Source organism: Syngnathus typhle, linkage group LG8 (assembly GCF_033458585.1).
Source record: "Syngnathus typhle isolate RoL2023-S1 ecotype Sweden linkage group LG8, RoL_Styp_1.0, whole genome shotgun sequence".
In the NCBI taxonomy this organism is placed as follows: domain Eukaryota; kingdom Metazoa; phylum Chordata; class Actinopteri; order Syngnathiformes; family Syngnathidae; genus Syngnathus; species Syngnathus typhle.
In genome coordinates, this window is record NC_083745.1 from 12,310,727 (window position 1) to 12,334,465 (window position 23,739).

The 23,739-nt window shown below is 46.0% G+C and overlaps 1 protein-coding gene across 1 annotated transcript in view; it reads right to left on the reverse strand.

Moving 5' to 3' along the window:
* Positions 1 to 3,718: 3,718 nt before the first annotated feature.
* The window catches only part of epas1b (endothelial PAS domain protein 1b), a 31,246-nt gene continuing 11,225 nt past the window's right edge, over positions 3,719 to 23,739 (reverse strand). Inside the window, exons 3-16 of the mRNA XM_061284396.1 lie at positions 18,076 to 18,212; positions 15,706 to 15,790; positions 14,706 to 14,827; positions 14,298 to 14,500; positions 13,376 to 13,482; positions 11,845 to 11,992; positions 11,328 to 11,554; positions 10,799 to 11,016; positions 10,595 to 10,708; positions 9,862 to 10,358; positions 9,398 to 9,476; positions 9,170 to 9,245; positions 9,009 to 9,104; positions 3,719 to 8,128 (exon numbers count right to left, since the gene is read on the reverse strand). Of these exons, the coding sequence (XP_061140380.1) occupies positions 7,977 to 8,128; positions 9,009 to 9,104; positions 9,170 to 9,245; positions 9,398 to 9,476; positions 9,862 to 10,358; positions 10,595 to 10,708; positions 10,799 to 11,016; positions 11,328 to 11,554; positions 11,845 to 11,992; positions 13,376 to 13,482; positions 14,298 to 14,500; positions 14,706 to 14,827; positions 15,706 to 15,790; positions 18,076 to 18,212 (2,261 nt within the window). The 3' untranslated portion in view covers positions 3,719 to 7,976. The remainder of the gene's footprint in view (positions 8,129 to 9,008; positions 9,105 to 9,169; positions 9,246 to 9,397; positions 9,477 to 9,861; positions 10,359 to 10,594; positions 10,709 to 10,798; positions 11,017 to 11,327; positions 11,555 to 11,844; positions 11,993 to 13,375; positions 13,483 to 14,297; positions 14,501 to 14,705; positions 14,828 to 15,705; positions 15,791 to 18,075; positions 18,213 to 23,739) is intronic.

Sequence of the window (23,739 nt, forward strand, 5' to 3'; positions counted from 1 at the left end):
TTTTAACTGAAACGGAATTTGGAGTTTCTCCTTGCCGGGTTGGTAATGAGTGCATGAACGCTTTTGTGAAGCCTTTTCGAACGGAGGCTTCATTGACCTCAGGCCGACTCTTGCAAGTGCTGAAGGTTGAGCTCCACTTTGCTTTTATGCACAGTCGTTATAATCGCTTTGAGTTCAAGGCCACATTTGTGACAGTTTGAGCTCGAGTGGGCTGCCCCGGGCGACTTGTTGGGGCCCCGAAGCCACAAATTACAACAATTCTGAATTATTTGCCCATTTGGAAAATATTCACATTTATTGATTATCCTGCGGCACCGTATCAATCATTCCAGTGAAAGTGGCACTTTGACTTACTCAGCCAAGTAGACGTAACAACAGCTATCAACGTGTGAGTTGTGCCTCGCTCGCCGCCATCTTTGTTTTGGTTTAAGCTCTGGGAGGCTATTTTTAGAGAGCAGGGCGGCGGCGAGGAGCAGCCGGGATTAGCATTTGAAAAAAGATACAGCTAATTGATCTGCCCATGCTAACAGCACTAGCGCCTGGCTGGCCTCGTGAGCACCAAGCAAGACATTCGGGCAGCTTGGAATGCTTTGCTGGGGAGGGTCGTGGGCGCAGTTTGCCATGAGTCATCTCTTGAATGTAAAAAATAGGAAGGCGGAGGCTATATTGAAGGCCGATGACATAATCATTTGTGGAGAAGGCAGCCTGAGGGCCCGCATCGCAAAGAGGCTGCATTGGAAGGCTCTCACCAGGTTTTCAGCACAGTCCACCATATAGAATGACCCCATTTAAATATTTCCCAGGTTTCTTTTTAGATCATTTACGGCATGTCATTTTTTTAAAGGTCTTTAAACACTCTTTAGAAACACATTTCAAAAGAAATCCCGTTTCCCCTGCAAACTAAGATACTTATCATCTCAGCAACAATCACACCCAAAGATTTGCGTCATAAAATGTACTTACTGGGATTGCTTTCCATAGGTGCAAAAGAGGATTGCTAAGATCCATTCACCTGCAGCAGCAATTAGGGTGAGCTGAAATACTTCCTGTTTTCATTGTTCAAATTCAAAGCGTGAAACAAGGTGTGTTGCCACTCAGAGGTCGGCAGTTGAATTATGGGTCTTGCTAACTTCTTTCAAGTGTTTGTGTGAAGTGAACAAATCCAGAAAAGAGGTCGGCCGGCGGGCTCTGCCCGAAGCTGGCACAACTACAGCTTAATGGCTGCTTCATGGTCAAATTCTTTTTAAAAGTCCACTTTGTTTTTAGATGAAAATGGCCCCAGACGACTGTGTCGCGACAGTGACGTCTACTCGCTTGTAATCACTATACAGCTGTCCCTCGCATCAAATTTCTACAGAAAAGCTTGAACCTTGAGCACAAAAATAATGGCCAGTGTTGATATGGCTCAAGTGCTAGGAACATTTAGGACATTTTTGGGCTGGGTTGGCCTCGGTGGCTGGCAGTCTGCGGTGTAGGTACCACATCTACTTGGGTGACCTCCGCTGGGCGCATGACCCGGCCGGACGTTCCATTCTAAGCTTTCTTGGGCCGCAATGCCTATGGCAGCAGCTGCGCACAGAAATAGATTCTTTACTGCTCACATCACATGGAGGCAGCGTCAACGGCCGTCCGTCGCTGAAAACGGCACCTTGCACACCTCCGGCCAGGTGGAGCCAAACTTTGACGCGAGTCTCTGATAACGTAGGGGTGCCGTTGGCTGTTTTGGGTGCCGAAACCTTGAGTTCCAATCCCGCAAGTGACGATGTGAATGTTTTCGTGGACCCCCCCCCACACACACACACACACACAATAGCCAACTTTTAACATTGTCAATATCGACAATAAATGGAACATTATTACGACATTAACGTTGCAGTTTTAAAAAGGTTAATAATATTGCGAGATTTAACCAAAAATATTGTAATACGCAATGTAGTGCCCCCCTGGTGGTGAACACACGCACACCAGTGTGCCACGTGACTCATGACTGACGCTTAATCGCTTTTATTATTTGAATGGCGTTATCACTAACGTTTTTACAAAGAAACTGATTTTCCAATAGTGCTACACTGGCTCCCTCTAGTGGTATGTCAAAAAATCACTGCACAGAACACTGCACACTTGAGCTGCGTTTATATTTCTTTAGTGCAATATATTTTCAGTTCATCTCTAAGTGCAGTTTGCTTTTACATTTTTCTTCAGATAGACGTTAGAATTAACTTTGAATATTAGACATTACAGTTGTTTATTTATTGAAAAACATTTCTAGATTACCGGATTAAATATGTATTAAAAAAAGATACAAGGTCAAACTATTAAGAAAATGATATTACATTCAATAACAAATGACAACATTACAAGTTGATTTTTGCAAAAAGGGCATAAACCTCTTTAGATTCTTTTGAACAACAAATCGGAAATAATGAGTTATACTTTTTTAAAGATACAAGTCTGAATTTTGTACAATTATAGTTTTACTTCTTTGAACTGCTTTTAACAAAGGTTTTATCCCAATATTGAGCTGTAATTTTGTGGCCAAAATTGCAGATATCAATCATAATCTTCATTTTGGACAAACTGGACTTTCAAGTACGCACATGCACAAAATTCTCATGAGAAAGTCAAAGGCAGGCCTCCCCGAAAGCCTCTTGCATTTGTCTCCAAAACAACGAGAGCGTCATCGCTGAAGAGGAATCGGGAGGGCTCGACGGTGGCTAACCACAAACGCGAGTCTCCTTGCAGCTGCGTAAGGCGCCGGGCCCCGGGGAAAGCAAATTGCGGGACACGCCAATGGAAAATAATCCTCATTCCTGGGACAAAACATCCGAGAGGGATTTGCATCAAATCATCAAACTCAAGAAATGATGGCGCAATTTTTGCGCTTGTTGCAAAACAAACACGGAGAGCTCTGGTCGTGGGAAAACGACCCGGTTGCCGTTATTGCGTTGCTGTCGGGGTCGGGGAGCCATCCCAGCGGGCCGAGCTCCAGATCAGAGCGCAGACGGGGAGCCATCCCAGCGGGCTGAGCTCCAGATCAGAGCGGAACACAAACACAAACAAACGAGACGTGGGCTAAAGTTTGAGCACAGCTTACGAACTGGACCCCTCCAGAGGTAGGGAGAGGGCCAAGGTCAATGACGCAGTTTTTGTAGGATGCCAAAGACATCAGAAGATGAATATGAGAGCAAAGTGGAGAATCCCAGCTTTTCTTGGTGGTGGCGTTTCCATGTCTGCCGACAGAGCACCTTTCGCTTGAAGCCAGCCACTGTTCAAGTGAGCAAAACAATCGCAACACGCCAGCGATTTTCAGTTGCTCAGGTGCTAATTCCAGACCACGTTGAGGAAAGCAATGCGCAAGGCCACGCCACAGGATGCAAAAGCAAGTGAAAGGCCAGACTGGAATTTGTAAACAAGTCCAGAGCTGTGCCAAGAAGACCCTCCAGCAAAGCGATGGCAAGGCCGACGTATGTGAACGAACAGAGGGCTCAGTTTCTGAAGCAAAACACACACACAAGCTTCTGCATGACGATCGCTCATCGTGTCGCGGCTCGGTCGGTCACGCTTCCACTGATGAATTCTGAAGTCTACAAAAGCATCTTCCCTGCAAGGATTCAGTATTGATCGACTGAGAGTTCCTCTTCTGAAAAAAAAAGAAAAGAAAAAGACTACTACTGGCAGGATCAGCCCACTTGTTCAGATGAGAACAAAACCAGGCCAGTCAGGTCAAGAATATGCTTTAATGAGATCACGTATCAGTGCAGAAAAGTAACTTTTGAGCAGGTTCCATTCGCCGTAATAACAATGACTAGATGCTGCGTGTACAATGTTATGTGTAGCATGATAGCATTTCGAACAAAAAGCAGAATGGGCTCAGTCAACTAAATAAAAGTTGAAAGCGGATCCCAAAGTGAAAAAATAAAACCCTGTTTCTCGACACATAAATGCACAACATGCTGATATAGTTTTCCCACGCCCAAACATTCGAGGACCTCCTACTTCACAATGGAACCAATGTGGAACGGCGCTGCCACGTTCAATGCTAACGCTGGTGACAACGTGAGCATTGCTTCCACCGGCCTAAGCGTCCCTAGAGGGACACTTCTTTCCTTTACTTTTTTTCAAAGCGGCCGAACCAAGTCCTACACTACGGCCGCTTACATTCACCAACCGCGTACGTTTATATAGTTCGGCTGACGCCGACTAGCGTAATGTCAAATCATTACAGAAACGTTGCTTACCAATCCCAATTTTTGAATCAAACAAAATCCCCCGTTGACACCTCTGAGCGTTTTGCCTACAATAAAGTTCTACTTCAAACCTGCGAGGAGCTTCACTTGGATTGACAGACCGTCAGGGCTTTGATTGGCAAACAAAAACAAACTAAACAATAACTACCTAAACTACCTAGTCTGAGGCATCAACACCTGGTGCTTCTAATCAGTCTTTTGAGTCAATGTTGGTTCTCGTGGCAACTTCCCGCTTTTTACAAAGGCGGGGTCACAAAAGAACTCTGTTGTGTGCTCACAAGAGTCAAAATGTGTCTGCATGGCCCTATGAAGGACTCTGAGGTCTTTTGATAGGTGGCATGCGCGACACTTCCGGTGGCGTTCGTAATCGGGGGTTGAGTGGAGTCCGATTAGACTGCACGGGACGGGTTCCAGTCGGGATTACCCCATGTGGGCGAGAATGTCTTCTCGATAGAAGGCACAAAATGAAGGGCTGGATGAGGCTAAGGCACATTTGGGCAGAAACCAAACGAAACTTTGGCATAATATCAGCATGACGCAACGAGCACTAAGTGCTCATTGCTACAAATTCAAATCAAACGGAGCGTGTCACATTCTACAATCGTGCCGGCCTTAAACACTCGACGGGAAACCACGATGGCTGCTGTACAATATCAAAAATGCTACATATCGCAGACGTGAAAACAACTTTTAATCTTTCTCTGTAAAGCCCAAACAGGAAGGATGTAGGTAAGGCAGGAAGGAAGGCAGGCAGGCAGGAAGGAAGGACGGAGGTAAAGGAAGGAAGGACGGAGGTAAAGGAAGGAAGGAAGTAAAGGAAGGAAGTAAAGGAAGGAAGTAAAGGAAGGAAGTAAAGGAAGGAAGTAAAGGAAGGAAGTAAAGGAAGGAAGTAAAGGAAGGAAGGAAGGAAGTAAAGGAAGGAAGGAAGGAAGTAAAGGAAGGAAGGAAGGAAGTAAAGGAAGTAAAGGAAGGAAGGAAGGAAGGAAGGAAGGAAGGAAGGAAGGAAGGAAGGAAGGAAGGAAGGAAGGAAGGAAGGAAGGAAGGAAGGAAGGAAGGAAGGAAGGAAGGAAGGAAGGAAGGAAGGAAGGAAGGAAGGAAGGAAGGAAGGAAGGAAGGAAGGGACATTGGCCAGCCAAGTGCAGCAGTGGCTGCGAGGACCACGTACCGGGAGACATGGACACTACAAGTCCACTGTCAACATTCCAAATGCGGGCACGCGTGCATAGCTCGAGTTGTGAAATCATTTGGTTAGAGGTGTTGATGGAGCATTCTGCAGATGCATACATAAATTGACTGGGAGTGAGAAAGGCAACTTTTGATCAACATGTCTGGGGCAGGGTTGACTTTAACCCCTTTTAAAAAGAGCAGAGGAAAAAGGAAACACCTCGTTGTCCAGCGGCGCCGGTTGGAATGACCCTTCCCCACCCACCCCCACCCTTACCAAGGAGGATTAGGGCCACATCTAACGGCAAACAACAACAAAAACATTCAGTCCAAACGGCACAATAATAAAGCTGAAACAAAACAAAAAACATTTCAAGAGTCTCAGAATCACAAATAAAAGAACTCAACGGGGTCAAAATACTGACATCATGAACAAAGTTGCAGTCACCAGATAAAAGGTCAGAATTTAACCGATCAAAGTCAGATTAATTTGGTCACTTTCCAAATTGGCACTCCAAGGCAAAATACGATCAAGTTGGAATTTGACAAGGGGAAAACACAATAAACGGGGAAGAGGGAGAAAAAAAAAATTCACGAGTCTTGCACATGAAATAACTTGCCGTATCACTCTTATAAAGTCAAAATATTTCAATCGTAACAATGCCATTTTACGAGAAAACACACTCGGATTTATCGAGAACAAACTCCTCATCGTGGCAGTTTCCAGCTTACCGAAATCAAGAAGCAATTTCAGGACAATGGAGGAAACAAAAAAATGTTCATGAAAAAATGATATTACAGAATTTTACAACTCAAATCTGACAAAAATCTATTATTTGTTTTACGAGACCAAAGTGGGAATCACACAAGAATTAAATCAAAATATATTACTATTATTATGTGCAATTTTAAGCGCAACATTTTCATATTAAGAGCATTAAGTTTGGAATAGAATAAAAAAAGTTATTGTCCTTAAAAAGTGGCAAGTCTTCAACAGTTTACTCAAAGGTCAAACTTGACATCACTTGAGCTGCAATTTTGAAATAAATACCGGCTAGTCATTTGAAGATGTCATTTTAAAGGAAAGAAGGACCTTCATTTCATCTTGAATTTGTACTACTGAAGAATAAAAGATATGAGGGGGGAAAGTTAACAAATGAAATTATAATAGGATGATTATAGAGTGAGAATAAATTGTTAATTTATACAGACAAAAATATTAGAATATAGCATTATTTTTATAAGAATAAAGAGAGAAAACTGTTACATGGTGCAAATGTGCTCTTTGAACAATACATGCATTTTGGCAACAAAGACCTTTTTTCTTCCGAAAGAGTAATGATGCTGTTACATCCAATTGTATGATTTTTCTTGTCCCCCAATGTGGCTGTAATCCTCCTGTGGCAACTAGCCGAGCCGAGCCGAGCCCGGGCCGGGCCGGGCCAGCCCGGGCCAGGCCAGGCCAGGCCAGGCCAAGCCAAGCCAAGCCAAGCCAAGCCAAGCCAAGCCAAGCCAAGCCAAGCCAAGCCAAGCCAAGCCAGGCCAAGCCAGGCCAAGCCTTCGCATCGTGACATGACCAGCGCACGGACAAAGACTGTTACAAGAAAAAGTCAACACCTTGTGGTTGGTTACGCAAAAACAATACAAGTGGAGCATATCAAAGTTCGAGTATTGCGTGACAGTTGAAAAAACAAAAAAAACGAGTGGATTCTTTCTCGGACTAAAACTTTTGTTTGAAATTTACAGCAAAAAAAAAAAAAAATCGGTTTGCGATGCAAAATTGGAATCATCATCAATTTTGCTAATTGGGGGAAATTGTAGAAAAAAAGAAATTCTGGAAGCGTCAGTAAATACTCTCCAATTTGGGTAGTCTAGCATCAAGTAAGGCCGCTTCTTTGTTGAATCAACAGCACATTTGCGCCCATTTTCTCATGAATGTTACAGAGCAGCCGCAACCCTAGTGAGAAAAAGGCGGTCAGATCCTGGCTGGCCGGCTGGCTAGCTGGCTGGCTAGCTGGACAGCCGGCTGCTGCAGACCAAGCCAGCAAGTGATTGCCAATCCATTGTTGTCTGAATTTCCTGTTTTCAATGTTTTCAAAATTCCAATTACTGAATTGAGAGAAGCTCCCAACACATTCATCAATTATTAAAGTAATCTTTAGTTGCAGCTCGAGAATAAAGCCTTTTCTTTTTATCACGTTGACATTTTGGCTCAATTTGCGTTGAGATTGATTGAGACCTGAAATGTTTTGGGCAAGTATTTTCCAGACTTGGCTTTGCTTGCCATCTTTTTTTTTTCATCGCAATTTTGGCTCAAGTTTTTTACAAAGTGGTCCTAAAAATGTGAGTAGGCTTGTGCGGCATCTCTCGCGTGAGGACCATGGGCTTTAAGTCCAGCAAGGACAGACGGATGGACGGAATGGCCACGGGTCGCGTTTTACAGCATCCCAACCGGACAACGATAAAGATGGCCAAATGCTCTGATGAGTTAGCTAAGCACGAAGGCGGCGGTCGGGCCAGGCCGGGCCGGGCCAAGAGTCTCCGCGGAGCTCCGCCGGCAGACTTCTAGGTGGCCTGGTCCAAGGCTCGCAGCAGGTCGCAGCCTTGGAGGAGGTGCAGGTTGCCCGGCAGTGGCACGTTGACCTCGCAGTCAAAGCGGGTCAACTCAGGCAGGAAGGTGCGCTCGGCTGACGGGCACAGCAGGCGACCGGCCGCACCTGCCATGCAACACCACAAGGTCACATGGCGCTTTTCAAAACAAATTCCTCAGCAAAACATCTCGTAATGATTCGTTTGGTTTTAAAGTATACAAACTTGGTTCATTTTGTGATTTTTTTTGGGGGGGGGGGGGTGTTCTAAACTACATTTGTTTATTCATAAAACACTGTTCAGATAATGGCTGGACACTGTGGAAACTCGCACTTCTTCTGAAGGTTCCAGTTTAGTATTCTTTCACAGTATTTTCATCCAATGTTATGTATAAAAACAGCTCGTATGAACTTTTACATGTCATGACATATTAACCAGCTCAGTGCCCTAGTGGTAGAGTGTCCGCCCTGAGACTGGAAGGTTGTGGGTTCAAACCCCGGCCGGGTCATACCAAAGACTATAAAAATGGGACCCATTGCCTCCCTGCTTGGCACTCACCATTAAGGGTTGGAATTGGGGGGTTAGATCACCAAATGATTCCCAAGCGCGGCACCGCTGCTGCTCACTGCTCCCCTCTCCCCCAGGGGATGGATTAAAATCACATGGGGATGGGTTAAATGCAGAGGACAAATCTCACCACACCCAGATGTGTGTGTGACGATCATTGGGACTTTAAATTTAAACTTTAAATGAAAGATGAAATATTATTAGATATAATATTAAATGTTGATTTTTGTATACTTTAATGAGCAATTATTCTTTTATTTATAATTTGTTTTTGTGTGTGCCACCATATGAAGACTTGAATAAATGACTATGCTCGAGAGCAACTGTGGCTTTTGTCATGGCATGAGACATCTTTTCCAAATATTTTTGTCCCTTTGTGGCCACCGTATCCTTCCTGCCTCACCCCGCGTGGTGCGGCAAGTGAGCCGTATGCCACCTCACCTGTCATGTTTCCGGGGAAGTCAGACTTCCAGTTCTGCTGCAAAATTTTGCAGTGCGGAGTCCTGTTGCCAGGCAACATCTTGCCCAGCCCAAGCTCTAGCGGGGCAAGAATGTTCAAAGTTAAAGTTTTCTTCAAATGGGACCAGACGGCAGATTCGTACCAGGCACAGACGGCGTTCCACTTCCCAGCTCGCCTCTCATCTTTTTCCAGATGCTTTCTGATGTCTTGATATCACCCTGCTCAACACACACGGCAATGGCAAAAGTATTGGGTCATAAACAGGTCGCTCCTGCTTTTTGCGCATCTTCCCAGTCTCTGTACCCCAAAAATGGAAATTCATTTCCCCCACTTTTTGGATGTCCAACTTTTTTTTTTTTCTTTAACTCACCGACATTTGACTGAAGGAGCGCTTGATGCTGCTGGCTGGACTCATGTCTCTGTTATTGCGGACAAAGTCCTCAGAGCACCTACACACATACGCATACACACAACTTTTTAATTTCTCTACGATAATGCTAACACGCAAAATCATTAAATACTGTCTGGACAAAATTTTTACCAGTCGGTTACAAAACAAGGAAAAGGAGACTAAGAAAGTACACTCAGATCCAGAAATTCAGGCAAGGTTTTGGCTCATTTTCTGGTCTTTGCCTAATTTGAAACTACAGTATTTCTGCTCGAATGTGTGAGGACCAGTTTGGATTTCTAAACAATGCGACGGCCGACAAAATAGCAGCGGGCTGAGTCGTTCGGTGTTTCAGGCAATATGAGAAGCTGCTTGATGCTTCACGACTCACTGGACCGACAGCGCTTCACAGTGCAGGTATGAAAAACGACAATCAAGCTAGTCACCTTTCTTTGCTCATGACGCTGCGCAGCAGGTCCTGCGGGCAAGGCGGCCACCGCCGCTCGGTTGTCGCGTAGGCCTCACCGGCAGCCTGTTGCCCGTACGTCAACAGCGGGTCCGGGGGCCACTGCAGGTTCTGAATGCCCCCCATTGAGGACAGAGGGGTGCTAGCTGGGGCTCGGTAGGGCGGGTTCTGCACGCGGCCCATCATGTATGACCTCCCGGCCCTCGGGTCCAGAGCCCCCCGCCCGGGGGCGCGCCCCTCGCCCGGAGCCCAGGCAGTGGCGGGCGGCGGACGGTAGCGGCCTTGCCGATGAGGCGGGGAGAGGGGCTGGAAGAGGCTGGCAATGTTGCTGAAACTCTGCTGCTGGGAGGGGGGGAAAGTGGCGTCGCCCTTCTCCAGGGGCTCGGCCTCAGGGATGATGGGACTGAGCTCGAAGTCCTCTCCGTCCATGGGGATGTACGGAGCCAATGTCTCCAGGTCAAAGTCGCTCAAGTCCCTCTGAAGGAACAAAAAGCCAGCCAGTCAAATGAAGGTCGCCTTGTTAGGAAAGGTAAGGCGCTTCCGTGACATTTTCATACGAGGAAAATATTCAGCAACAATGTTTTACAAACAGATCAAAAGGACCCAAACGATGATGACTGATAATAATAATTGTACTAACTAGAATAATACTACTTCCTGGAGGCTTCTTTGTCTTTTGTTTGTTACGGGAGAACAATGTCCATCCACCTTACCTCAGCGTTTGTGGCACCGTCACACTCGGCGGTGTCCAAAGCGAAGAGCCTCTCCGTGAGCTCCACCTTCAGGTCTCCGCCGGTAGTGCTGTAGTAGTCGCCGGGGCTGCTGGGCTGAGGCCCGGCACAAAGCCGAACCACAAGTTGGTTAGGTTGGTTAGTCCTGCCGGCACTGGGTCGGCTCCCCTGGCACGCCCCCCTCACCGTGGAGCAGCTGCTCAGACTCGGAGTGGCGCTGCAGGGAGGTGGCGTCTGCTGGACCGTGAACGTGGTGCCCACCTTGGACGCGTCGCTAGCCGGTGGAAGCGGGGTTAGGGTCTCGGCGGCCCAGGATGAAGGCCCCGGAATGGGCGCAGAGGCTGGGGGGAGCTTGCTGTACGCCACTGATGTATGCTGGGACGGCTCCTCGAATTGAGGGTGGCCTATCACACGCAATTGGCAGTTTGACAACAAAAACCGCTGGGCCGATATTCGATCTTCTTGTTCGGTCTTTATGCAAAACAACCTTGGGATTTAAATTCAATTTTAAAGACCATTTCCGGAAATTTCCACTCCTTAGCTAGATTTGACAACACAGTCATTATCAAGTTAGCGGATCATATTTTGGTCTGCTATCATTCACAGGCTGCAATTATAAAGGGTCTCTGTCGCCAACTTTGACCGCCTTGACGTGGGACATGAGATGGGCTATCTGCCGGTTTCCTACTTGAGGTATAGAAGGTACAAGTCGCACCAAAATCGAGGCTGATGATGGTGTCTCCGGGCGTGGGCGCCAGCTGGGTCAGGTCCTCGGGTTCCTCTTTGAGCTTGCCGAAGAGCGCCTCGCCCGCCTCGCCCGCCTCGCCCGCCTCGCCCGCCTCGCCGCCGGTCTCCCCCGTGAAGAAGCCGCCGGCCTGTCGGGGCTTGAACAGCGACTCGGTCTGCTCCAGGGAGAAGATGGTGCTCTTTTCCTCAATGTCACTGGTCACGTGGAGAGAGACACAATTGTTATATGGCCGGCCCGGATTGTTCCCGAAACCAGCTGGCAAATTCCCCTCAGCAGTGGTTTGGGTCAGTCATCTCATTGCTGGGTTTTTACAAAATGGACTGCATCGGTAAATAACTGTCAGAGAGCTAGGCAAAAGAGAGCTAAAAAAACCTGTCCGCTTTGGCAGAAGACGATAAACGTCGGAGGATAGTGAACGGTGGGCACGTTGGCAATTTGACGTTCAACACATTTTCCAGCGGGCGGTCATTCGCCGGCGTTTTACCTGAGCACGTAGTTGACGCAGACGATGCACTGGGGCTGCGCGTTTCGGCCGTTGTAGATGACGGTGCCCTGCGTCTCCACCCACACAAAGCCGCCGCTCTTGGCCAGCATGCGGTACCGGCTGCTCACAGCCTGCCCTTTGCTGCATACTAATAAAAACAAACACAATCACACCAAAGCCGTCTCGAATTAGACACCGTCCAAGTCCTTATTTCCTGTTGCAGCCCTGCACGTTGCACAGTTTTTGTTAGGAAGCGAATCGGGTCGTTTTGACAGGCTGCTTACTCGCTGGGATAGCCTCCCGCGTGGGAAAGGAGAGCCACCGTCGCCAATGCACACAAGCAAGCTCACTCACTTGTGGGGAACTTTCAGGCAGTCAACAATTGACTTTGTTTTGGTAAGTGCATTGATCAGGGATATTTTACAGCTTCAACTCTTTGACGATGGAAATTTGGGCAGTTGCGTTGATCTTGGGCGTTCTGGCTAAAGTGCAAGCTCGGTCTGGTGACAAATAAAGAGCGGGACATTCCTTGCAGTATTTGCTTGAGGTTTGGGAAGGAAGCAGCCTTGAGAGGTACTGGGTCGTTGACCGACCATGAGGGGCAGGGGGAGGACCACGACAACAATGAGGAAAGGGAGGAGGGAGTTCAACAGAACCCACAACATAGCTTAGCCCAGGGGTCGGGAACCTATGGCTTGTGAGCCAGGTCTGGCTCATTTGAGGATTGTATCTGGCTCATAGATTTCGGCTTTTTAGATAAGCTAACCCTTCGACGAAGAAGATGGTGAAAAGAAATAAAGATGATGAGTATCATAGATTTCAGGACGACTGGACTCAAGAATTCGCCTTTGTGGAGAGAGCAGGTTCTGCGGTGCGCCTAATTTGCAATGACAAAATTGCATCGACGAACCGGTCAAATGTAAAGCCGCACATCGACACACGCCATGAAACCTTTCCATCAAAATACCCTGCGGGAGACAGCAGGAAGAAAGCCTGCCAAGAGCTACTGAGCAGGTTAGCCAGCAGCAACTCCGCGTATGGACACGGCAAGGTGACTATAATTCCGCGAGTTTTGATGGATCTTTAGCAATAGCCAGGAACGGAAAACCATTCACAGATGGCGAGTATGCTAAAGTCATTTTCACATCTTAAAAACATCAAGTCCAACCCACGATCACGTTTAACGGATGAAAGCCTCAACGCTTGCATGAAGCTTAGCCTCACCAAGTACCAACCAGACTACAAAAGAATCAGCAAATCCATGCAGCACCAGAAGTCACATTAATGGTGAGTATTATAACAACATTATTTAAAAGAATAAATTCAGAGGCTTATTATACTCGCACATAAATATAAATAAATATATATACACATAAATATAGGGATCTTACTGAAATAAATTTCTAAATATTTTGCTTTCATGGCTCTATGAGTCAAAAAGGTTCCGGACCCCTGGCTTAGCCTCTAAGTTAGCATGCACTCAACAAGGAACACAAAGCTCGGAGAATGTGTGTGCATGTGTACGTCTTACAGTTGTGGTGGCTCTTGCTGACGCTGTCTGAGTCCAGAGCGTGATAGAAGTCGTAGACGGAGCGACCCAGCAGATCATTGGGGGAGTAGCCCATTAACTCGGTTACCCTGTAAAACATGCGCGCGCGCACACACACACACACACACAAACACACACACACAAACACTTGCTTACTGATGACGCACATCTTTTTGTCAGGAAGTACTTTTTATCCAGCGAGACCTTGTGTTTGTGTGTGTGCGTGCGTGCATGCGTGTCCTGTAAAGAGCGCTGGAACCTTCAATAACGTCATTCACGTAATTGGATCCAGGATTTGGGCTACTATCAACCTCCCCAAAAATGATCTGAAAAGAAAAATGGGCCCTTGTTTGTAGCGGAGTCACGCAAACACACGCACACACACACACATTCTCGCCCAGAAGAAACCTTTGTCCTGCATGAGCAACTTGAAAAGATTAGAAGACGGCATGCACAACAAGCTTGTGTAACTCCAATCAGAGTGTGTGTGTGTGTGTGTGCCAGCAATGAGGGGAAAAAATCCCGTCCACTGTTGCCACAGAGATTCAACATCAAGGTGGATGACAAAAAATAAACACCTCTTCCCTAATAAATGAGAAAGGCTTCTACAATGTTTTTTCCGTTATGCTTTGCTCTGCCCAATCGGCCTTGCTTTGGACACCCACTGTCACTTTCGAAGCGCCGCACCTCAAGCGGATGCCTCCCTCCATCAAAGAAACAAACACCCTCCGTCCGTTTGAGTCAGCGGGAGCCACCGACCGACGTGACATCCACAAAAAACAAACGCCAAATAAATGCCTCCATGCGCGCACCAGGGGGAAGAAAGAAAGAAAACGGAGTCTTATTCGGAGTTTGTCAACACACTTGTGGACATTGAAGCAATAAAGTCGCCAGCAGCGCGCACCTGTCGTCGCAGTAGGTGAACTTCATGTCCATGCCGTGTCGGCTCAGGAAGGTCCTGCTGTCGAGCGGTGCCTCCATGTTGGCCGGATGCGGGACGGGTCGGCACATGAGAAGAGTGCAGGTGAGTGCCGCCTCCTTGAATGCGCAGGCCGGACGCTGCGGGGCGCCCATGTACATCTTCAGCTGGCCTGTGCAGTGCAGCACCTCCCGACAACAACAAAAAGATGGAGTCACTCGCAAAGTGCTTTGATTTGGCCGGTCGTGACTTCCGGTTCTTTCATCAGGGAGGGACGTCGCACGTGAGGCCGTGCTTAGCGCTTAATGTTGCAAGTTTGCTACTTGCCATTTGTGCCGGCTTGATGCCAGACTCAGCTGGCACCTTGCTATGCTGTCTATAGGCTACTCTCACCTTCCAGCTGGCCGACTTGAGGTTGACTGTGCGCCCCCTGTTGGTCACTGTGCATTTCATCCGCATAAAGAAATCTCGCTCGGTGCTTTGCTCTTTGCTCTGCTTTCCAAAGACGCTGCCGCCTGGAAACAAACAAACAAATGAATTAAACAAAATTGAAGAAAGCGGAAAAAGGCATCACATGACTTGAACACGTCTCTCTTGTTTGTTCACACATCCTCCATTTTTGTTTGTTAATAACAGATCTTGTTTCGAGTCAGTCTGTCAATGAACAACTTTGTTGAGGGCTACTTGCTATGGCCTTCAAATGAAATTAGAAGTTAAGTCCATTTATTATAAAAGGTAAGGAAAACAACTCCTAATCCAGTTGCCTAAAAAAAATTCCACACACAAATCATGACCACTAAATGTTGACATTTCCTTGGTGTACAGAACAAAAAGAAGGCAACAAATGAGAAAACAAGTCGTAAGCCGAGGCATTTGTAGTGACAGCGCCCCAATCAAACAAAAAAAGCTTAATTTTCATCTTCTTGGACTTTTAGTAATTTATTGTCTGAAGAGCATCGTTTCTCTGCATGTGTGTGAAAGTTTCGAGTGCGAGCGAGAGAAGGAAAAGAACCAGATTGCTCCGCTTGCGCTGCTGATAAGTCCCATCGACTGTGTGTGCAGTGTTGTGTGTGTGGCTTTCTTTCAGACTTGCGCACAGGCATACACATGTACTACATGCACACACACGCACACGCGCACACGCGCACACGCGCACACGCACGCACGCACACACACACACACGCTCTGCTGTCGACATGACCTCTGAGCCAGCATTGGCACGACGCTCTCGTGAGATAGCTTACGTAACTCGTGTGTTTTTTTCCCTTTGACCCATGGGCACATTTTAAGTGGCTCGGGTGAATTGCCATGCAATATGCTGATGTCGGTATATATGATGAGGCGGAGTGTGTGTTGCATGCATGCGTGGGTGGGTGCGTGCGTGAGGTCTGACTTGTCTTCAGGCTGAGGTTCTCCCTGATCTCCTCGTGGTCACACGGGTGCGTAAAGTCAAAGATGCTTTGGCCAGTCAACTCCACCTGACAACCACCACAAGAGAAACACCGTCAGAGAGCGTGACAGAGCTTGCCGCGAGAGGGCGCCTCCGTTGTTGCAATACACCAGAGGGAACTGCGATCTCAAGGTGATGGGCAGGATGGGGCAGACATTTTGGATCCTCAACAGCTGACGGCAAAAAAAGTGTCACAATGGCATGTCTTGACTGTTGCGAGCAGCTAAAAGCCGATGTCATGAGGTTGACCGTGGCGCACCGTTCGGCAACGAGTGCATTTCCAGTGCTTATCATTTATGACCTGGCTTTTGTGTTGGACTGCCCAAAAATGAGTGGATTGCATTCTTTTGACTGTCTACTATGATGGCCTCATCGGCATTTAGACCTCAAGCACGGCTCTGTCTGGAGAAGAGACACCCAAACAAAGATGACCAAGGTGGCATAAAACAGTGGTCCCCAACCACCGGGCCGCGGACCGGTACCGGTCCGTGGGTCACTTGGTACCGGGCCGCCAAGCCGCACAGGAAAAAAAAAAATCAACGATCAATTAATTCAGGTCAAGACACTCGTCCCGGTCACGTGACATGTTTCCCCAGTCGAGCCCGCAAAGCTAATATGTGGCGACAGGCTAAATTACCAGGCAATGAAGCATTCAAAACTGCTTCAACACATGGAGACCAAGCATCCTGCAATAAACGACAAACCTTAATCACTTCGGGTGTCATTGTCTCCGATTACGTCAAGATGGGACCGGCTCGTTTCTGAGAAACAAACTCAGTGCTCCCACTAATTCAGTGCTTCTCAATTATTTTCTGTTACGCCCCCCCCCTAGCAAGAAGAAAACTATTCGCGCCCCCCCTCCCCACCGTGACTATCCTAACTTGTCTTGTAAGTCGTAAAATGTTGCACTGTCGCAAACGTGACAGAAGTAACAATGAGAGCGCCACTGCCCCCTGCTGTAGTAAACGCGCAATTACACTTTATTCTAGTACTGCCAAAAAAAAAGCCTGTTCCCCAGGGTCACACGCGCCCCCCCAGGAATAGCACCGCGCCCCCCAAGGGGGGCGCGCCCCACTATTTGAGAAGCACTGCACTAATTCAACGTAATGGTGAGTTTTATTTTTGTCATTTGTATTTGTTTTTATGTCAGTCGTATTATTTATATATTTATTATAAATGTATCATTTATTTATTTATTTATTTAATATATATATATATATATATATATATATATATAAAATAAAAAATTTCCCTCTCACCCTCCGCGGGTGGTCTCCCACTCCAAGCTCGGGTCCTCTACCAGAGGCCTGGGAGCTTGAGGGTTCTGCGCAGTATTTTGGCTGTTCCTAGCACTGCACTCTTCTGGACTGAGATGTCTGATGTTGTTCCTGGAATCTGCTGTAGCCACTCCTCCAGTTTGGGGGTCACTGCCCCATAAATAATACATATATATATATATATATGTATTATTTATTTATATATATATATATGTATTATTTATTTATATAAATGCCGGTCCGCGAAAATATTTCTGACATGTAACCGGTCCGTGGCGCAAAAAAGGTTGGGGACCACTGGCATAAAACATTAATGATGTGAAACGACATTTACAAAACAAACAAACAAATGAACAAACAAACCCAAACGAGAATTGTTTGTCACAGCCACTTTGAAAGAGCAGCAAGCAGTGAGAAAAAAACGGTTGGGCCATGACGATGATGCTTGCTCAGCTCTTAAAAGTATAAAGGCGCTAATCTGTCTGCTGTTAAGACGAAATCGGATTATTTACTCAACTAGACTTTTAAGATACACGTAAACGCGTTAGGATACGAGCCAAATTAAATTTAGTTGGCCTAACACAGGCGCAATTTTTCATTTTGGGGGGTAAACAGATCACTGAGGGAGGAGACATTCTGCATGTGTTCACTGGGAGTCTTTGCAAAATGGATGGAATCCATACTGACAAGTATTACATTAGCCATATATGCATTCAACAGATACTCTTAATTTTCGATTACCGTCAGTCTCGAGGTTTTGTCAAAAGGAAAAAATAATCGTACTGCCCAAGTAATAACAGAAAAGAATCCTTTTATTGCTTATTAAAATACTAAATATGATTTGAACGTATAATACTTCTTAGTTAGCAGGAATAAAAGTACAGATTTGGGAAAATAAATGGACGGCATCCTTTTGCATGACACTGAATTAAGCATTTTGTAGTTTGAGGATTCATGAGATCAATGGAAGCACGCTGAGGTGCTTCAATAAAGTGGCATTCCCACCTGACGGTGGCGCGTGTCTGCGCGCACGTACCTGCGTGAGGCCCACAAACTTGTTGATGTTCTCTGACAGGAAGATCATGTCGCCGTCCGACGTTACCACGGTGATGAAGCCCTCCAGAGACTTGAGGTACAAGCTGCTCATCTGTTCGTCATCGCTGCCATTGCACCCTGAGGGCAGACACACGCGCCTGGGTTAGAAACGAGCTGCAGTCGTCCTCCTCGCTTCAGATCAAAACAAATGCCTGGGCCGTTCCAATTTTCACGTGGGAACATTTGAAATCACAACCAGCCTGTGAGGAGAAGCAACATATTAGCTACAATTTGTCAAAGTGGCTCTTATTGCTCAGGGCCACTTGCTATAATAATGTATAATAATATGCTTAGGTGACTGTATGCCCTGACAAAGTGAAGTCGTCTGCTCCTCAGGATTTGTTGTCTGGTGTGGATGTGCCCGTGAAGACTGACGTTCAGGGCCGGTTATAGGAATGCACATAAGAGGGGGCAGTCAGAAATGCCCCTTCAGGGCCATGTTTTTTTCACACATTTTTATCACTGTTTGTGTTTTCATCACGGCAGTTGTTAGCTGTGTGCCCAGATCTCAACCTGGAGAAGTGGATTGCACTCTGTCAGGCCTCCACACTAAGACCGGTCCAGCTTGGGTGTCCCACCTGAAGACTAAAGCTTCTGCTGGTATAGCTTTTAGGGTCACTGAGGCAAGCAAACCCCCTGACCACAATAAGGTGGCAATCCCTCTGGGGACTGAAAAATAAATGAAATAAATAAATGCAAAGTAAAATAAAATACTCTTCATCCAGATTTCAACAACCAAGCAATAACCATTTTCAACAACATAACATTCATCTTAACCGGATGGCCTAATTCTCAAAATCATTTCAAGCTAAAGGAAAGACTTGTCACTATCCTCAATATTTACAAAACTGAAAGGAAGTCTTCTGAAAATAAAATCATCAAACATCAAGTTCTCAAACTAATTTATAAAAACAGAAACATTTATAATTTTTTATTTATTAGCTAATAACTCAAAATTGTTAGGGAACTGATTTGTACAACACAACAGTTACAGAACAGAACATTTAACATATCTTTTTTTTCATTTTATTTTAATGTATTTTTTTATTAGCAACTTAATAATTAAAATTTCCTCCTTTTTCACTATTTTTTCTCCCCACTCCACTCTCCAACACCAGTCTCCTATTTCCTTGTGCAAAAACTCTCACAAATTCATCCATATCCAAGTTACTCGTTATGGACCTCTCATGGTCTAAGACTCTAAGATGACCAAATTTATCTTTCGACCGGCAGACACCGCTCATTTGTCCTCAGTCTGTTAGATGCAGTGTACAGATGTGCTTGTGACTTGAGAAACACTCCCAGTGGGTAAAAAAACAGCAGACTATTTCCCATTTGACTGCACAAATATATATATATGAATGTTATATTAACTATTATTTGAGTTGTTGTTAATCATTAGTTATATCACGGGTCGCTACGACGAGTTTAGTGGAGATTTTACTGCTTCTTCCAATTCCTACCGTGCTGACTAGGGGTGTAACGATTCATCGATACACATCGATTAATCGATATAATGCTCTACAATTTATTGGCATCGATGCTATATCGCCGTGTTTGACCTCGGACATTAGACGCGACTTTATTTTGAAATCCAGTTCATTGTTGCTTGCTTCCTCTTTCCGGGAGCAGTGCGCGCCGCGGCGTTGTGTTGTGAGCAGAGCAGGCACGTGAAAGGGGAGTCGACAACTAGTACGCGGCAAATAGTACGAGGAAATTTGCTCCCCTTTAGGCTTCAAGTCATTCGTTTGGAAGCACTTTGGATTCCAAAGAAAAAATGGCTCAACGGACAAGACACGTGCAGTTTGTAAATCCTGCCACGCGGTGATCAAATATTCAGGGAGGACAAATCTCGCTGCACATTTAAAGAAAAAACACGACATCAAAGTTCAGTGTTAAAATAAGCACTTTGTATACTACATTACTCTTGTAATTTTCTAAATAAAGAGTTTGCAGTACCTTGTTGATTTTGCGTATGAATTGTTATAAATCAGGATATTGTTTATATAACTTGTTTATAAAAAATATGTATATATCGATCGTAGAGCACTATATTGCGATATATCGTGAATGAATCGCAGCAGGCTTTAAGATATCGGCAAATATCGTATCGTAGTTCTTTGTATCGATATGATATCGCATTGTGAAAAAACCCGCGATTTACACCATCAGTGCTGACTGACACTCTCCGGCTGCGTCTTGCCTCATTTGAATACTCACAGTGATTGGATGTTTACGGAGGGGCGCGGAGTCCTGACAGCAGGCTGTGTGAGGACACAGACTGCACCGACATGAGAGAAGAGAGGGGGCTGATTAACGTGTGTTTCTATCAGCGGATTGTTCACTTCTAAAAGTTTGACTCGAGGGGGTAGGGCATCTGTTTGAGGGGGCGTTTCCCCCTCTTGCCCCAGCGTAGAGCTGGCCCTGCTGACGTACGGTTTGAAGAGAATGCAAAATATCGCATGTCGAAAGGTGCCACTTGCGAATCCAAAACGGACAGGGAAGCTAACTATTCTGCCTCCAACGCTCAGTCCGCATCCCACTGGCTGGCGTAGAATGCATTTCCCATGCTGGGAAAGAAACAGGAAGTCTTATTTTGTTGATCAAATTGCATATTTAGATCAGTTCAAATAATATCCATTTCGTAATTATCTTGTGCTTCAAGTTGTCTCCCTGGAAACGCCAAAAGGAAATTTGATGTACAACGGATGAGGGCGGGGGCATTTGTTCGAGGGGAAGATCGCAGTTCCTCCAGTGTTTCCCTCCGATAAGACTTTTGGCTTCTCAAAGCTTCCAGCATAGCCAGACTTGGACAGACTCAGATGGTGTTTGACGTCCCCCCCCTCATGGCGGGGGCGGGGGAGTCCAAGAGCTTTCCCACAGGGAAGACTCTGGGTCCGGTCCGGCCGGCGGGCAGGCAGCAGGCACCTTTAGCCTACATTCTTTGCCGTGATTAGTGGACATTTGGAGCCTGCTTTCACATTTCCTCTCTGTTGCTCTTGGGTTGCGTAAGTGTCTTGCTTGGACCACAATGGTTGTCCAATCCGAGATGGGACACGCTTGACGACATCTTGACGGTGTTTAAGACAAGTCTTTTTCCACCAACATTGACCAGTGAGACCAGTGTGCTGCTGTCTGTCATCTTTTGAGGCACACGGTAATGGCCTGGCCTGGCCTGGCCTGGCCTGGCCTGGCCTGGCCTGGCCTGGCCTGGCCTGGCCTAGCCTGGCCTAGCCTAGCCTAGCCTAGCCTAGCCTAGCCTAGCCTAGCCGTGCTTCATAATGAATATGTAGTTCCACATTTGACATTCAAGTTATATTTTTTTCAGTGCGATACATTACAGCAAAAGCAAAAAGATGAGCAAATGGTCTGGAAATATGGGAGTGAATGATAACAAATACAAGTCCAGTATGCAGTGTGCGCGTGCGTGTTAGCATGTTGGCGCCACGTCGCGGGGTTGTTATGGCTAAGTGCAGTAATGCCAGCAGTTGTCTGCCGTTGGGCAGAGTCCTCCACTTCCTCGCCAATCTCTCGTTGGATCTCGCTCACTTTTTAATCGCAACACTCATCTGGCCGTGTCCTCGCCTGCACTTTCTGCCCGCCCTGCCCTCTCTTATTCCCCCTTGCAGCCACCACATTGACCCTGATCACCTGATTTGAGGGGAAATCCCCTCAAAATCAAACTTCAGGTCTGCAGTTGAAGCACCAAAACAATGTCAACAAGTATTTATGCACCTGACTGAAAGCAGCGCAATCAGCAGACAAAACAAGAAAGTCCACTTGCCACATGGTCCAATTGATCTAAGAAAAACCCCAGCAAAGACGCAGGACAATGCATTCGAACAAGAATGCATTCATTTAGCAAAATCTACATTTAAGACCACTTGTAACTTGAAATAATTTAATTTCCGTTTCAGGAATGTGAGAACAATAGCGCTCGTTTTGATCTAGTTTAGGACTCAAAATAACACACAGGAGGAAGAAGTGGCGACTTGGTGGCTGACAAATTGCGTGCGTGCGTGCGTGCGTGTGCGCGCGTCCGTCCGTCCGTCCGTCCCACGGGCAAGCGTAAGCCCCACCTGTACGAGTCCTAAGCATGGCTCCATTGACATTTCTTCCGATCTTTTGCACGTCACTCCTTTCACAACTTGTGCTGTGAATTCAATGCAAATGGGTGATGCACAAAACGTGACGGGGCACTTAAAGCATGTTTGTAAATCCTTCTATTTTAGGTTTTACTCATTCAGTTGTGGTCTATATAAAGTGGACCAGCGATGCGTGTGTCTGAATTCCTCGTTTTGATAGCATCACAGGTCCCTCTTTTATACTTGTTCTGAAGTGCAGCTCAGAGCAAGCCGTTTTGGTGCGGTCTCTTTAAATGCAAATGAGATACTTCACACCCCACTCCCTCCAGGTGGCAAGATGGGCACCTCCCTCTCTTGTCGACATATTTGTAGTTTTTTAACCAAGGTAGCGTTTACTTGCGCTGCAAACTTCTGGATTGATTAAATGATGTGAACAGTAAAAGTCTTGTCCATTTAACCATACATAACACGTAACAAAATTAATCCTCTCACAATATCTATGAACACGTCTCGTAAAAGAGCACTGCAGTCAAGTTTATCAGTTACTGTTAGCGTTAGCGAGAAGTTAACCGATGCATTCAACACATCACTGTGTTACCCAAGAATAACACAGCACCTTCCATGTTATTCATCTGGTATAATTACTCAAAATACGCCCACAAGGAGTGCACAGCTCTAAAATCAGCAATAAGACTAAGGCTAATGCTTTGAAAATGAGTGCGTAGACACGTAATATTTTGTTTCATCTCAAGCTTACCGCTTTACTGTGTCTGTCGTTTCCATAGATTGAAAGAACTGAACCATCAACGAAACAAAGTTTTTCGGCGAATACTTCTCTATACTGACAAAAGATTTCTGAAACACTTGTCTTTGAACAAGTAGGACTTTGCCCACAGATGTGGAAACACTGCTTGAAAAAAATAATTTGACAAGGCAATAAGTTGTGTGGATTGATCCATCCAACCACGGAACATTTTGATCTCTCCACTTCGGTATTCTTGAGTTGTTTGGACTACAAAAGTCTCTGAGTAATCAAGAATTTGCGAAACCGTTTGGCCACACCCATTACCTTGTCTGGTAGTTCTGACGTAATAGATAAAAATACAACAGAAAATGGAAAAAACTGAACGGAGTAAAAGAATACCCCCCAAACAGATCATAAAAGTCTCTCTGCAACACCTGGAGGGATAGATGACACTTTTCTACAATCTTGGAGACTCCAAGTAAGAATAAAAAAATGATTCTACATGATATGTCTCACAAAAGCACATATGGCTGCCCACTCTTGTCCTGACGCATTGCAAACACGCAGCCGACGTTTTCTTCACCACACAGTCTGTCTTTGTTGGCAGAAAAAGCTACATTATTTAAAGTTGGCCGTTTTTGAACCTCACTTTTCTTTCCCACTCAGGTTAAGAGTCAACCTCGCCACCACCTTCCAATTCCATCGGGGGGTCGGGAACATGACCTCCGCCCGTCAGTCTGCCTCTCTGTCCGCCCGTCTGTCTATCTGCTTGATG